Raw genomic sequence first — 15,306 nt, 5'->3', positions numbered from 1 at the left:
TTGCTGGTGTGTTGGCTCACAGTCTACGCTCAGGACCCACGACGTCCATTCCCAAGATGTGCAAGCGCCTCATGGTGAGCTGCATGAAGAATGACCGAACCCCACGGGATGGAACCATTCGCAAAGTCATTGGCATGTCAACAAGAACCGTGAGACGAAGGTGGGAAAAGAAATGCGTCACCGTCTGTTAACACGTGATACAACAACGTATCGTCAGGGACTACGCTGGGTTCGGCTTAATACCCGGAGTCCTTGGAACATACCTGTAGGGTTCAATTTCATCCACTCATCCACTGCTGGCGCAATGTTTACCCAGGTACCCAGGCGTGTTTCGCACAACGTGAGAAAGAAATCCCGCATGCCATGTCAAAATCGTAAAACGATTGTATTTGAAATTACTTTGTGAGGATCAAGTCCCAAAGAATGGTGAAAATGATTCCGAGAGATTCATGACGTCTTCTGCCGGACCCGAATTTGGACACCTTTGTGTGGTACCATGACGTTGACCAGGGACATGCTCTTGGGGGGATCACCCAGAACCTCGACGTCGTAGTTCAAGATGATGTAGGCCAGATTTTCTGCGCGGCATACCATTGCGCAGTACAGAAATGCTTGCCGTAGCCCCAGGGAAGGAAAGATTGACTGGGAACTGTCGACGACGCGGCTGCTCGCTCCAATCTAACGTCTCCGTTGTTCTCCCTCCCTGCCTGTTTGGCTTCAAAACCTTCTGGAAAATCGGAACGCATCAAACTCTCGCGGTCTGTCGTTGAACGCGAATTCCGGATCCATGTGCACTGGCATAGGCTGGGAAGGGAAAACCACACAGGCTTTCCTGGGGAGTTTCGAGCCGTCATCGAGACTCAGGTCTAGCTCGTCGCCAACAACGTCGCGAGCCACGCTGACAATTCAGATAGCGGAGAGTCGTATTGACTCACGCAAGGTGGATTCTAGTAGGTGAAGGCTGTCAATGGTATCCTTGGACCCTAGTTCATCCGTTGCCTTTGAGGATTCCGGGTGCTCGGTCATTTTCATAAGCTCTTCTTGAAGACTGGCAAGGAACTCCGGGTCGTTCTTGGAAGGACTCTTATATAGGTCTTGAATACAATGCGATAGCACCCATACCATTCTCATGACAGACATGGTCACAAGCCCGAGGAGACGCAGACCGATTCTCGAAGGTTCCATCTGCTCCGGTCCGGCTTTCGCACATCTCTCTATCATCCATTGCAAGAAGTCGTCCTATAAGAATGGGTGTGTTAGAGATAAAAGCCCGCACATTGAGAAATCGATTATGGATTTGCATACTGGTACTTTTGGAGCCACGCCTGATTTGCTCTTCTCCCAAACGCGGATCCTCTCTTCGATGACGGGCATGAGTAACTTCAAGCAGCGTGATTGGTTATACTTCGCGGCTAAAGCGAGCAGAGGAGCGATCCATGGCCTCAAAGACGGCGGCAAACAGTTAATAATCGCGGTCCCCATCACCACAGCGTCGGCATACCGCATTGTAGCACCCAGGACACTTTGGTCCTGACATAGGGTCTCACCGACCAGGACCTGCATGGCCGCACGGGAGATGACTCTTCCGCACGCATACCAGTTGTTTAATGTGACCACCCAACCTTCTCGTCGTTGCAACTCTGAGAGCCCTGCCAGTATGCGCAGAAGGCCCTGTTCAGCCCCTCAGCCGCGGGACCAGCCAGGCTGCCAACCTGCTTGGGCGCCAAGGTCTTGCGAACAACCTCAAAGTGGTTTGGGTTCCAAGGTTGTTGTACACATCGCTGTCGGCTATCATGTAGGGAAGCTGTATGATCTCATGCCGGGGGCGGTGAGCCCCGAGTTCGTTGTCAGGCCGGTTGAGTAGATGCAGCGATGTCGGAGGGAGCACGACGACGGCACTCCCGGTCCATACTGCTGGTAAAGCGAAGGGCCGGTTGGCTTTGGAGAACTGGGTATACCCGACTGCTGTGTTTTGTGCTGTTTTAAGGATGGAGCCAAAGACGGCCCTCGGCTATGACTAAACACCCCGGCTAGGGAGTCCAATAACGTTTAGGTCTTTTTGTAACTTATATTAGGATTTATTAACTTTAGCTACACTATATTTTTCCTTTATACTATATAACCACTTAGCTCTTCTAGGTATAAGGCTAAAAGATCTATAATTATAATTTTATAACTAGTTTTTTATTTAACTATATTATATTATTATAACTTTATTTAGCTTTATTTAAGCTTTTTTTAAAAATATTTTTAGTATTTTTTTTTAAAGAAGTTAAATCTAAAAGGGAGCCTTTAAGCTTAAGTTTAAGATTCTTATAGATTTTAATTTCTTTTAAATTAAGTTTATAATCCTTTAACTTCTTTAAAAAAATATATTAATTATTTTAAATATTAATAACTTCTTTTTAAAGTAAAGATCTATTTTTATATAGTTATAAACTTAATTATTAATAATTATTTTTTTTTATAAAGCTATTAGAATTATAAACTTAAATAATAGAGTATAGTTACCTTACTTAGTTATCTCTTAGTTTAATAAGTTAAATAACTACTTTTAAGTAGTTTTATTTAATAGATGTTTACTTAAGTAGAGCTAGAACTTATATATATCCTTAATTAAAGAAATAGTAGCTTTATCTTTACCTATTTTAACTAACTTACCTAAGTTATATAATAATATTATATATAATACTTAATAGCGTTAAAACTAGATAGCCTATAGTTTATAATAACTTTAACTTTTAATATATTAATTCAAATAGGTATAGCTTAACGTACTAATATAGGAAGGTATCTTCTAATAATAGATAGCGTTATAAATATAATAGATTATAAAGTTACTATAAAAGGTTTTATGTAATAAACTTAATTAAGTTAATCTTTAAAAAATATATTATAATTTATCCTTTTAAGACCCTAACTATTTACTTCTAACTTAATAATAGAATTAAAAATATAAATAATTTATATAACTACTTATTTCTTCTTTAATAATTTAAACTTTATATATAAAGTTTTTAGTAACTTTAAATATATTTTTATAATCTTTTTATAAAAAATTTTTAAATCCTTCTTCTTTATTTTTATTATACTTTTTTATATTATTAAAAAGTTAGTAATTATTAATAATAAAAATATAGACTTAAAGGAGAATAAACTTATTATACATTCTTTTTATTTTTTTTATAAATTATTTTTAAAACTCTCTTTAAAAGTTTTAATATTTTATATAAAAGTTTTAAAGGCTATATATGATAAGATGTCGCTCAAGTAAAACAAAATTACCCATACTGCGAGAGCACTGCCACAGAGCGTCTGCGCTTGTATGGGCAAAGAAACAAACTTCGGTGAGACTACCCGAGTACTATGCTAGACTGTGGCGGTGTGTATTCTCAAAGGCAAAGAGATCCCCAGGCGCCTGAGGCCGCGCCATCTTACTCGTCGTTGTCCTCGACAGAAATTGGGATGGGCTTGTCAGAGTCAGATAGAACAGCAGTCCAACTCTGGCTACCAATTGGCCGGACGGTGATCTTAACGTCATGGTCTGGTGTCGGAATGGCACCAGCCATGGACGTCTTCTCAGTTGACGGTCGGGTCCACTTCCCCCTCACGGGCATGATTTCGAGCTGCAAGACAGTGAGAGCTGCGAAGGCCAGAATCTCACATGTAGCAAAATGTCGGCCGGGGCATAGAGTCGTTCCGCCGCCGAAGCCACGGAAAGCCACGGGGTTGTGTCGCTTGGATCCAGGCGCGCGGACAAAACGCTTGTGGTTGAACTTGGCGACGTCGGAGCCCCAGACCGATTGGATACTGTGCTGTACAGGCGCTGGCATCATGACGGTGCTGCCTTTCTTGAGGAGGTACTGGCCAACGAGCATGTGGTCTTCCAGCACCATACGGACCGAGTTGTTGATACCGTAGAAACGGAAAACTTCCTGAAAGGTCGACAAGAAGATGGGACAGCTGGTCTTGATGTAGTCCACGTCAATTTTGCAAACTCCCTCGCTCTCTTGAACGCCTTCGAGCAGTTCTTGACGGCAGTCCTTGAATAAAGTCGGATCCGAAAGGATCTGCCAGAGAAGCCAAAATGTGGCCGGAATGGTGTTGCTGAGGAGTGCAAATGAACCGCCGATCTCGGTTCTCGCAATGTCACTGATAGCAAGGTGGTTCTGAACATTGTGTTCATATCTTCGCCGAACGAGTTCAGATGCCTGGTTTTGACCGCCAGCTTTGAAATAGTCCTCGAAATTCTGCACCATTAACTCCCGCGCCTTGAGGCTTCTTTTGGCTGTGATTGCAGGGAGGAGATTGAGCATAAAGGTGGTAATTCTCGGCTCATAGATACTTTGGTTCTGGTCAGCATATTCCTCCACACTCCGGATGAGGTCACAGAGACTTACTACCATGCTTCCTCCATGGCCGGGTTTCTGTATGGATTCTGAGGCCCATACACTGCGTCTGTAGTGGCGAGCAAGACCTCATGCTGGATCCACTTGTACATGTCGACTGTGATCGGGCTTTGTCTTCTCAACTTGTCGAGAGAAACAGCAACAGCTCGAACAGACGCCCGATTCATGGCATCGAGTGCAGGTCCGGGGCTAACGGCTGGATGAATAGCCGTGTCAAAGCTCATCAAGTAGCCGTGGTCCTCCGTCATGTCTGTTGCCATTATGTCATTTGCGGTCTTACTTCCTCCCATAGCATACTTAAAAGCGCGAGCAGCAAAAGGCGTGAAGGCAACAGTGCGGAATTGTCGTTGGACAACGGGGATGAGGTTCGTCGAATTAACAACATAGATCCGCGCACCCGGCATTCGCAGGGTGTAGATCGGAAGGCCATACTTGTCCCTGGTCTCCGTGTCAGCGGAAGCTGTGCAGGTAGAATAAATCAGGAAAAGGTTACGAACATCAATCGTGTGTAGACGTCGGCTTTGTATCGGATCATTGCGATGATGGGGCTGAGGAAGGGGATGGTCGTCTCAATTGCCTTCGGTTCTTTGCCATCCTGAGTGAGCCTGAGCAGCACCTGCAACCCTAAAAATAGGAAGCCAACGCCCCAAAAGACGGCTGTGACGCCGGACGGCATTTTGGAGAGTCTGCGGAAGGATCGTGGACTGTGAGTTGCAATGTTTGCCAGAGAGGCCAGTGAAAGCGAGGGGAAACTAAGGGAGAAGAAGTTACGATATCGATCAAGCGGGACCACTGAGGGAGAAGGCCCACGGCATCCAGGTTTGCGAAACGTGCATCGATGGTATCAGGTCTCACATATCATTCGTGGGCAGAAAGTAGTCTACCAACGGCCCCCAAATGCTGTCACCTACCCGGGTACTTGCCGCGTAGGCTGTGCGAGTCTTGGCTGGTACGACCCAGCAGGCAGTAATCAATCAACCCAACCTATCAGCAACCGTAAGCATGCATGAAACCGGCTGGAAGTACTGTGTTGGTAATGTTTACTGCAGGTGGACAAAGCTCTGTTTCTGCTTAAGGTGCTTATCCAGCACGCCAGCCCACTGGGCGATTGCCGGTCTCTTTTAAATCACATATAGGCCCCCTATTCTACCCCTTCCTATTAGCCTACTCCTTAAATAGGTTAGTAATATTTAGGTATACAGTAGTTTTTATAAACTATTTATATAAGGAATTTATAAATAATATATTTAAATTAAAGGTTTATAAAGTATTTATTTTTTATTTTTTATAAATATACTTATTATTTAAAATATAATAGTTTATATTAAATTAATTAATATTATAAAAGTAATTTTATTAAATTTAAATTTTTTATTTTTAATAGGATTATATTTATTAGCTAGGCTTACGTATATAAGGGTAGAAGAAGTGGTGTTAGAAGTGGTTAATTACTAGTAACTAATTATTAGAGGGTTGCCTAAAGGGCCTATATAGGTGAATGCCTTCCCTGCTGACTAAGCCTAACAAAGGACTGTCACAACTATTATAATATTAAGTATAAATAATTTTTTAATATAATTAGTTAATTATTTTAATTAAAGTTTTTATAAAAACCTTTTAAAGTTTTTTTATAATATTATTATATTTTAATAAACTTTTTAATACTTAATAATATTATAATAATTTAGAGTTAACACTTAAGACTAAGCCTATAAACTACTAGAATAACTAATTATTAAATTAGTTATTATAATCTTTTAACTAAGCAATCTATTATATTAATAGTTAATAGAATTCCTACTATCTTAATAACTAATTTAAAGGGTGTAGGTTTAAGCCCCTATATTTAAAAAGATCTTATTTAAGGTATTAATAGGCTAATAAATACAGTATTTATAATCTATAATTATAATACTAAAATAGACTATTTACTCTAATAAAGTAACTTAAATATACTATAAATACCTATTCTATTTAAAAGATTTTTAAGCCTCTTATAAATACTTAATCTATCTCTAAGCTATCTAAATACTCTATAAAGCCTTAAAGGGGATTATAATAATCTAAAGTTAATATTTAAAACTAAACCTATAAACTATTAAAATAGCTAATTATTAAATTAGTTATTATAGTCTTTTAACTAAACGGTCTATTATATTAATAGTTAGTAGAATTCCTACTATCTTAAATATTAAAGAGTATATCCTCTATTAAATAGAAATTATACTATAAGAGTAAAAGTTTTTATATTAGTTTCTAAAATATCTTATAAATAAGATAAACTAACTATATTCACCTAAAAGTTTACATTCTAAAGAAGATTCCACATACCTATAATTAAACTATTTAAATACTATACTAAAAACCTATAGATCTATCTAACTATTAGTAGACCTTCTTATAAGTAGTTAGAAAGATATTGTTATTAGTTAACTAATTATAAATAGAGGGCTAACTATAAATAGATAGGAAATAAAGCCCTTAATTAATTAAATTTTTAAAAAATAGTTAGACTTAAAAAGTATTTAAAAAGTAATAAGTATTTTTATACTTTTCTTCTTTTTAATTATATAAAAAGATATACTAATAAGAATAAAATATTACCTTTTAAAAAAAGATTTATAAAAGGCTTAAAATAAAAAGAATATATATAAAAACTTAAAGGAACTTTAAGTAAAATATAAAGAAGTTATCCTTATTAAAAAGAATTACTATTTAATTTTAAGTTAGTTAGATAGCATACTAAAGCCTAATTAACTAGGAGGAGGCTACTTATAGTTAGGGAATTTCTTATGGTTGGCTAACTAATAACGGTATTTTTCTAGCTATTTATAAAAAGGCCTACTAACTATTGGAGTGGGCCACGGGCTTCCGCTACGGTACCCATTTACTACTCGTACCCCGCCGCTCAAGCACCGCCATTTACACTGACATAGGTTTGGCAAAGAAGCCTGTGCTACATTCTGCATGGGCGTCAGCCATGCAACAAATAGACCATAACCTGGTCAACTGCACTAGATGGCGGAGTGAATCAACACATAGGGTGGTATCAGACTGTTATCGCAGGGTTAGGGGTATATATGGCACAGGGCAGGGTGAGTGGGGATAAGTTTACAACACCCGGTGCATAGATTAGATTCACATGCCCGTCAGTGTGCCTCGGCCGATCTCAAAAATACCACACACAGATCAATCCTTCAACACTCACCCAAACCGCACGACGATCTTACCACCTCTGCACACACCACCCCGTGCGCCATGGCCTCGCAACGCCTGCGCCTCCTCGGCGCCCTGCTGGCTCTCGCCATCCCGACCATCCACCTACTCAGGCGCATCACCGCCCGGCGGCGAAAACTAGCCTCGGCAGAACGCGTGCTCATCCTGGGCGCGTCAAGCGGCGTCGGCCACGCCATCGCCAGGCAGTACGCCCGCCGCGGCGCGAGGGTGTGCGTTGTCGCGAGGCGGGCGGACAAGATCAGCGCCCTGGCAGCTGAGTGCAGCAGAATCATCACCAGCAGCGGCGGCGGCGGCGATGGGGCCAACGGCGGCTGCATCGGCGTGGCGGCCGACCTGAGCGTCGTCGAGGACATGGTGCGGCTCCGGGAGACCATCCACCGCGAGTGGGGCGGCCTGGACACGGTGCATGTGTGTGCTGGCGTGTCGGCGCTGCAGCCCGTGATGGCCCTCACCGGGGTTGAGGGGGAGCACGAGGATGCTGCTGCCAAGGGGATCCAGGATGCCGTTGACATCACTGCGAAGGCGGTCCAGGGCAATCTCTATGGGCCCATGGTTGCTGCGCTGACATTTGTGAGTTGTTAATATTGGCATGGCCTTCCTTGGCGCCACCTTCTCACGACTTCATGACAGACTGTGAGACTGACACATCTCAACAGATCCCCATGCTGACACGCACATCTACCGCGCCCGCCATCGTGCTCGTCTCTTCCCTGGCTGCTCTGGTGCCAGCACCGACCCGGGCTCTCTACGCCGCCACCAAGGCCTCATCACTGCTCCTCTACCAGGCCATGGCCATAGAGCACCGGGACATCGCTTTCACTTTCATCATACCAGCTACCATCGAAGGCGACTTCCGCGCATCAGCCGTCGACTCCGGCCCTGTGCGGGAGGCCGACCCAAACAAGCACGGGCTCAAGATCGGCTACGTTGCAGCCCAGTGCATCGGTGCCGTCGACAATGGTGTGAGGGGCAACGTGATCATGCCTCGGGTCCCATATGTTTTTGCCCATCACTTGTATTACATCTGGCCGTCGCTGATTGAGAAACTGGCAGCGAGGAAGTACAATTTCGTCTATTGAATTAGATGGCAAAGATAATCTGCATGCTCGGATTGTACTTCTTGAGTTGACAGTTTCGACGTCCGTCATGGTGGTCCAGGGGCTCAGATTTGCCGCGGGCGATGTGACATTTCCCCGATAGCCGCGTATACATATAGCTTCAAATGTTGGCTACCGACTTATAGAGGGCTTGATTCATAATCAACAATATCCAGGCCGAATTACGCACTTTCAGCATACACCTGCTCGGCGCAATGTCGCAAAGCCTGCAAGAGCACACGTATGACCCGGCCGCTCCGAGTCCTGTTTCTCTGGGCGTCAGACCAGCATAATAAGGCTGCAACTCCTCAGATTATGCGCCGTGCACGGAACGTGAGGTGTTCTTGCTGTTGGGTCTACCTAAACCTTATTATTGGCAATGCTGGGCTCTTGCATCTATAGTAGTGCAATATAACTCTCCGGCGGCGAGAAGTGGCATCATAAACCGAGAGAGACCCAGTGGTCACGTTCAGTCCCAGTGAATGATCAAGGTACATGCACATCATGGTTGAGAACATTCAAATGTTGAGAATCCAGTCTACTTTTTTTACCATCGCAGTATATTGGTCAGTTCTCAGACGTTGATCTCAGTAACTACAACCAGTCTATCTCTTCCTTCATCCAATCCGCTGTATACAATGTAGTAGTGTATGGGAGGTACACCACCACCCAAGTCAATGGGACTGATAAAATTGCCAGATATTAGTGCGAACCAACGGCCAAGAATGAAAATAGCAGCAACCTGCAACTAATGTTCGATTCTATCACATCGAACAGGGATTACTGGTCAGCAAAGGGAAGTAATGCTCACTCGGCACTCAGAAAGGCATATCATGTCTAAACTTGTTTCTAGGTACCCACGGGTTTGGGTTCTGCTTACCAATTGCTGGCGCCAGAACTTGAAGGCATAGGGGGTAACCGAAGGTCTGGCCCCTGGGCACTACTACCCTAGGATAGGATAGCCACAAGCACGTAATATATTCCTGGAGATATTACGGCAATAGTCAGGGTTCTAAGTATCGGCCTCGATCACAGTACCATCATCAAATCTTTGTGCGCTGATGTTCTTCAACTACCTCAGATCATACAATGCGAATCGACCGCTTGGGCATGGGCGCTCTTCCCACCTGGACCCCGTGGCAATCAACGAAAGTATGAGTGAGCTTACCGCTTGTCCTACTTGAAAGTGACCGTTTATACTGACTGTACATTTCCGGACCACATCTTGATCTTTTGAACACGAGCATCTTTACGGGTGACGCCAAGCGCATCCTTCCGCCGTATCCCGGTACTTAGTTATCGACGCCCAGAACCCCCGACCTGCCAGCGCAGTCTTTGCTGACGGGTTCTGAGATATTACTTCTCCATTTTATGCAAGACCTGGCTAGCTCTTGTCCCCTTGCTCTCCCCACGATGCAACAGAACCACTTTACTCTTGGCTCTCTCCATGTGCCATGAAACCTACTGAAGCCTAATCCCTCACTTGACTTCATCGGACGAAACAGCCCGACCCAACACCTTCTTCAGCGCCCACGACGAAGCCGACTTTGATCAAAAGCTCGCCCAAATTTGTTGGGAGTGGGAAGACGTCGTCGCTGCAGGAGAGTACCTAGGCGCCTTCGTCCTGTTGGTCGCACCAGCCAATACCAGGCCCGTGCTCGTCAATATTACAGGCGAGCAAGACCAGGTGTTCTGTGGAGTCGGCAGACCCACACTGGGCGTCTGGGCGTGTGGAGACATGTTGTCCGAGACGGGCGAGATCTTCCCCAATGCCGAGTGGAACTGGGAGGGGATTGCCAGCACTGAGGAGGGGTCACTCGGTCGACTTGTGTTTATATCTGCCTCGGAGGCCCTTAGGTTCGTTCATGATGTTCAGGCTGGTGCGAGGTTTGACGGGCGAGGGAAGCTGCAGGTGCAGTCGGTAGTGTGATCCAGAACTGTCTAAATGGCCAACTACGAGGGTCCAGAAGACGCCTGGGGAGATGACGAAACGGTGGGTTGCCATGATTGAATCCGCAACGGGGCAAAAATGCCAGAGATGCGGGTGAACCCGCTGTTTGAATGGCATATATGTGAGAAAAAGAGAAAACATCAAAAGATCTAGATATTGTTCAGGCTGTTCAAACTAAATCAGAGCCCGGCAGCCGTCAGGTTGGATGAGATGGGCCCAAAGATGCGTTTGACGTCCCTGTTCTTGAACTTCCACGTTCCGTCCACCTCGACAAAGGTGTCAAAGTACTTGGCCCACGTCTGCTGCGCGTAGCCTGGATTCACAACACCAAGCTTGTTCCATGTCGCGCTGCGGGTAACAGACCACATTAGTAAATGGGTACCTCGTTGAAAAGCTTCTCTGGCATGGTTACTTACTAGCTGGTAGCGTTTGCCGTCCCGTCCTCGTTGAACGTGATCAGGCTGTTCACATAGGTATGCACCAGTGTGAAGGAGTTGTTCAATGCGTCCTGCTCGAAAGCAATGATGTCCGCAAGGCCGCTGTGCGCGCCGCCAGTTGGGAAGTTGACCGAGGCATCGTCGGCGTACACGAGCCCCAGGTTCGTCAGGTCCCTGGTGTCAAGCAGGAAGGCCTCCAGGGCGAGAGTGTTCCGGATCTGCTCGTAGGGCGAGAGCGTCGGGACTGCGCCGCCCGAGCTCTGCGCTGCGGCGAGGCTGGAGAACAGCAGGGTGAGGGAGGGGAGTGAAATCTGCATTTCTTTTTCTATTTCGCGGAGCGGCCTGGTGAATACACTTAGCGAGCGGCGGGTGGTCTTCGATTCTGGCTGGGAAGATGTGCTTCCTTCGACGGCAATCAGAAAGATCGTGAAATGTGACGTGCAGTGGTTGTTTACTTCACCTTTGTTGTTTCCTGCTTCTTAAGGGGTTGCCAGAGGGTCTTATATCATGAAGGCGACATGTATGTCCTCCAGGACGTTTGTAAATCCGGGCGGTAAGCTATGTAGGGCCCTGGCAGGCATGCCTCTTAACTTTGATCCCTGAACCTGATGAATAAATCGCGGGTTCGTGTTTAGCACTCTTATTTGTTTCCGCGTTTGGGCTTACATATGTACCTAGGTATGAATGATCATCCAGCCATTCCTAACACGCGATCGCCCGCTTGCGCGTCCTGCTCGGCGGAAATTATGAGTCGCCTACATGGTGTGTGTGACCAATACTCTTTGCAGGCATCAAAGGCAGCTAGTAAGCTGGGCATGGACATTATCCCCCTTTGGACCTTTTAGAGTTGTCCATGTGCGATACCCCAGACCGGGTATGAAGCCGTGGCGCTAGCTAGAGGAACGCGTGTGCCAAGTTCCAACCGTCCGGTAGAATGATTAACCGGCGACTTCGGCCATAATATGCAGTGTTAGGACTGCGGGAACCTCTTCGCCGAGGCCGCTTTACATCCATTCACGCTGCCATCTCGCAATCACTTGCAAATGAATTGAAATGAAAATGCTTACTCATCGCAGTATCTGTTAGCTATTATTAATCTATGACTCCTAACACTGAGGACACGTCCAAAGAAGATGTTATTCATAAGATCATGAATCGTCCAGCTGGGTAGCCAGAGGTCTGATTCATTGCTTGTCTGCCCACTTTTTCCATACTGTATTCTCTTTCCACTGTTATTGGCACCGTATTTCTTCAAACGCTGGGTCTTGAGCGTTTACCACTGTATGAAGGCGCCACGTACATTTTACATGTGTGGGGATTAAAAACGAAACCACTTCCAGAACCCCAGAATCGTCGGCGACCCCGGAGGAATGGCAGACCACAGTTGAGACGGGACGGCGCGTGCCGACTTTAGCTACCTAGTTAAGTAGGTATCTAGAAACCTCGTCTGTCAACTTGAGGCCTCTACGCGTAATTCGATAAATCGGGTCGCATTGCAGACACTGGGAACCAGCTAGAACCAAAACTACACCAGGTGATACTACCATCAAATCGACATGACCAACAATCCATCCTCTCCAGCTGGCATCGAGCCAGTGCCAGCCCTGGAATTCGTCGCGGGGCATGCGCGCTCGGAACAATCTTGACACGCCATTCATGGCGATTAATATGTCGTCTGTGAAGATCGACTTCAGGAACCGCTCCCAGCGAGACTTCGTATGCGTTGTCGATGCTCCGGCGGCCCTCGTGGTTCGTTTTTGTCTCGAACGATCGCGTCGGCGTAGCTTTGCCAGCCTGGGTTTCCGACAGTTCCGGGTCCACTTTCTTGGTAATACAACCTGTGGATTCGCACCTGCGGAACTGGGGGATTTCTTGAGGGTAATATTATCTTTGGCTTCAACTCCAGCGGTAGGGCCCGTTGTCTAAAATAGTTTTACAAGTTGTGCAAATTACGTCTTCAAGAAGGCGTTGACGAACCAATATTGATGTCTACTGGTGGGATTGAATGTCGTGGGTTATCATGGTGTACCAATGAAGCCTTGAGGAAAATCGCGATTCTTCTCCTTTCGTAGGAACAAATAGTAATAAGAGTCGGTGACTCTCCAACCTGTTGATATGCAAAGCCAATAACGCCAGTCTCTTTAATGCAACATAAGATACAATATAGTACAAGTCTAGGCGGCAGCGCTCGAGTCGCTGACCATAATTCAAGCCTTCCCCCTCGTGACGATCTCAATGTCGTCCTCTATTGTATCCCTCGATGATTCCCTAGCCACCCACGTTGATATCCCGGATACCGCCTCGATAGGATTGTCCAAGTGCATCTGGAAGAAGCCCTGGAGCTGGGAGGGCGTGAGTTCACCCTCTGGGATATGCTTCGAGAACTCGGCCGCCAACCGCTGGAGTGCGTCCACGTCCATATCCACGGATGGTCCCCGCACGTCAGAAGCAAACATCCGCATGAACATCTCCATCGCCGATTTGCGACTGATATTGCCTAGGTGGACCTTGAGATCCACGCGGCCTGGTCGTATCAGAGCCGGGTCAAGCAGCTCAGGCTTGTTCGTCGTCATGATGACGATGCGGCCCTCCTGCGAGCCAACCCCATCCAGGACGTTCAGCAGCCCCGAGAGCGTGCAGTTCGACCTGGGGCTGTGGCTGCCGCTCGACCCGATCGTCCTGTCCTCCCTGTCGGGCAGGTCGCGGTCGCCAGCCCACACCGCGTCGATATCCTCGAGGAGGACGATGCACTGGGGCGGAATCTCCTGGAACATCTGCTCCAGGTCTGCGTCCGAGGCCACGCTGGGAATCTTGACTTCGTAGAGGTCGAGGCCGAACTCGCCCGCGAGCGCAGTGGACAGCGAGGACTTTCCCGTCCCCGGAGGACCGTAAAAGAGGTAGCCCCTCCGATATGGCATGCTCCTGCTCTGGTAGCGCCGTTGTGTCTCGATATCGAGGTACTTTCGGATGTCGGACAGCAGGCTCTTCTTGACGTCCTCGTCAAAGTGGACTGTCTCCAGCAGGCGGATAGGCTTCCTTGACTTGGGCTGCCACGAGATTCCGTACCGGTCTCGTGAGTAGATCATCACATAGAACTGGGTCTGCTGGTCGGCAAAGTCGCGACACGTCTGGACCAAAGAGCGGATGGGCTCGGCCGACCGCCCCAGGCAGCTGATGGTGAGGTCCTCGCCCCCGATCCCGTCGTACCCCGGGTCGCACATGGACGCATTGAAGCTCTCGAGGGACCGGTGGACGATGAAGACACTTCCGTCCTTCCAGAACCATACTGTCTCGAAGTGCGGCAGGTACTGGACCTGTCTCTGCGTCTTCTTAAGCGACGCGGAGTCAGGCACATCTCCGCGACCGAGCCTGTCTCTGATTTCCGTGCGGGCGGTGAAGAAGCGCGTATTATTCCGGGGTTGGACGACATGAGTCAACACCCAGTTGACAACGCTCTTGTTCAGAGGGTCTCGGCCAGGTATGGTGACAGAGGCGACAAAGAATTGTCTGATCCAGCTGTATGTCTCCCTCCAGGCGCCGTGGAGCAGCCGCCACGCTGCCGGGATGACGCCGGCGATTGCTATGAGGGACCCGAGACGAGTGATATCCAGGTGGGCGAGTGACGGCCAGTACGCAGTGACAGCCCCGAGGAGGCCCTGGATGGACGGCTCCGTGAGTCTGAAAGCCGGGACGGCACCTCCGGCGTGGAACGGCTGGGCCATGGGTTCGGCTTTCGGGGCTTAATCGGCCCAATGAGAAAAAGTCGGAACCGAGGAAAAAGGGGTCGCATGAACGACAAGCGCCGCGCGTGCGGCACGACCCAATGGGAGGCACCTATAGTCGGCGAACGAGGAATTAATGGGCAAGAGAAAACATTACAGCTACATCTCGAAGTTTAAAGAGCGACGTGAAGAGGAATGCCAAAACGAACGGGAAGTCGGAAAGTTATTGATGGTTGATGGAGGTGAGATTGGGGATTTCGATTAAGGTCACGTAGCCGAAGGGGCCCGTCAGAAACTTTAATGAGGCGCCAGCTGTTGCCAGCTGTAAAGAGCGGAGCGTATCAGCTGGCACAAACATCACGGTCTCGCTCATCTGAACCAACCACTCGCGCATCACCAGCCAAACTGGTTACGTTTTTCATCTTTTCAATTACCCTACTGAGTAATACTAGC

General features: G+C 46.9%; 5 protein-coding genes across 5 annotated transcripts; 1 reads left to right on the top strand and 4 right to left on the bottom strand.

Annotated features, from left to right (window-relative positions):
- Positions 1–906: 906 nt before the first annotated feature.
- KVR01_012024 (uncharacterized protein) lies at positions 907–1,563 on the bottom strand (the record flags this gene model as incomplete). The annotated part of the gene is made up of 2 exons (XM_044781328.1): positions 907–1,239; positions 1,306–1,563. 2 exons carry the CDS (start codon positions 1,561–1,563, stop codon positions 907–909), a joined length of 591 nt encoding a protein of 196 aa, XP_044639105.1.
- A 1,713-nt stretch (positions 1,564–3,276) lies between these two features.
- Positions 3,277–5,439, bottom strand: KVR01_011885 (uncharacterized protein). The gene is made up of 3 exons (XM_044792809.1): positions 4,907–5,439; positions 4,401–4,847; positions 3,277–4,344 (listed from the first exon to the last, which is right to left on the bottom strand). The coding sequence occupies exons 1-3, from the start codon at positions 5,083–5,085 to the stop codon at positions 3,435–3,437; spliced, it is 1,536 nt and encodes a 511-aa protein (XP_044638966.1). The 5' UTR covers positions 5,086–5,439; the 3' UTR covers positions 3,277–3,434.
- A 2,140-nt stretch (positions 5,440–7,579) lies between these two features.
- On the top strand, positions 7,580–9,271 carry KVR01_011820 (uncharacterized protein). Its single transcript, XM_044789378.1, has 2 exons — positions 7,580–8,216; positions 8,303–9,271. The coding sequence occupies exons 1-2, from the start codon at positions 7,668–7,670 to the stop codon at positions 8,723–8,725; spliced, it is 972 nt and encodes a 323-aa protein (XP_044638901.1). The 5' UTR covers positions 7,580–7,667; the 3' UTR covers positions 8,726–9,271.
- Positions 9,272–10,873: 1,602 nt separating this feature from the next.
- On the bottom strand, positions 10,874–11,448 carry KVR01_012041 (uncharacterized protein; the record flags this gene model as incomplete). The annotated part of the gene is made up of 2 exons (XM_044793255.1): positions 10,874–11,042; positions 11,111–11,448. 2 exons carry the CDS (start codon positions 11,446–11,448, stop codon positions 10,874–10,876), a joined length of 507 nt encoding a protein of 168 aa, XP_044639122.1.
- Positions 11,449–13,169: 1,721 nt separating this feature from the next.
- KVR01_012036 (uncharacterized protein) lies at positions 13,170–15,089 on the bottom strand. The gene has a single exon (XM_044792588.1). The coding sequence runs from the start codon at positions 14,851–14,853 to the stop codon at positions 13,339–13,341; it is 1,515 nt and encodes a 504-aa protein (XP_044639117.1). The 5' UTR covers positions 14,854–15,089; the 3' UTR covers positions 13,170–13,338.
- Between the last annotated feature and the right edge of the window lie 217 nt (positions 15,090–15,306).

This window comes from Diaporthe batatas, assembly GCF_019321695.1.
Source record: "Diaporthe batatas strain CRI 302-4 chromosome Unknown Contig00017, whole genome shotgun sequence".
NCBI classification, from domain to species: domain Eukaryota; kingdom Fungi; phylum Ascomycota; class Sordariomycetes; order Diaporthales; family Diaporthaceae; genus Diaporthe; species Diaporthe batatas.
This window is presented reverse-complemented; position numbering and strand designations above follow the sequence as displayed.

Bases quoted from the DNA above. Each gene is read 5' to 3' on its own strand.
- KVR01_011885 (XM_044792809.1), bottom strand. From the start codon at position 5,085: ATGCCGTCCGGCGTCACAGCCGTCTTTTGGGGCGTTGGCTTCCTATTT. The intron at 4,848-4,906 runs GTTCGTAACCTT...CACGGAGACCAG, and splicing joins GACGTCTACACACGATTGAT to GGACAAGTATGGCCTTCCGA. The intron at 4,345-4,400 runs GTAAGTCTCTGT...CCAGAACCAAAG, and splicing joins GCCATGGAGGAAGCATGGTA to TATCTATGAGCCGAGAATTA.
- KVR01_011820 (XM_044789378.1), top strand. From the start codon at position 7,668: ATGGCCTCGCAACGCCTGCGCCTCCTCGGCGCCCTGCTGGCTCTCGCC. The intron at 8,217-8,302 runs GTGAGTTGTTAA...ACATCTCAACAG, and splicing joins TGGTTGCTGCGCTGACATTT to ATCCCCATGCTGACACGCAC.
- KVR01_012036 (XM_044792588.1), bottom strand. From the start codon at position 14,853: ATGGCCCAGCCGTTCCACGCCGGAGGTGCCGTCCCGGCTTTCAGACTC.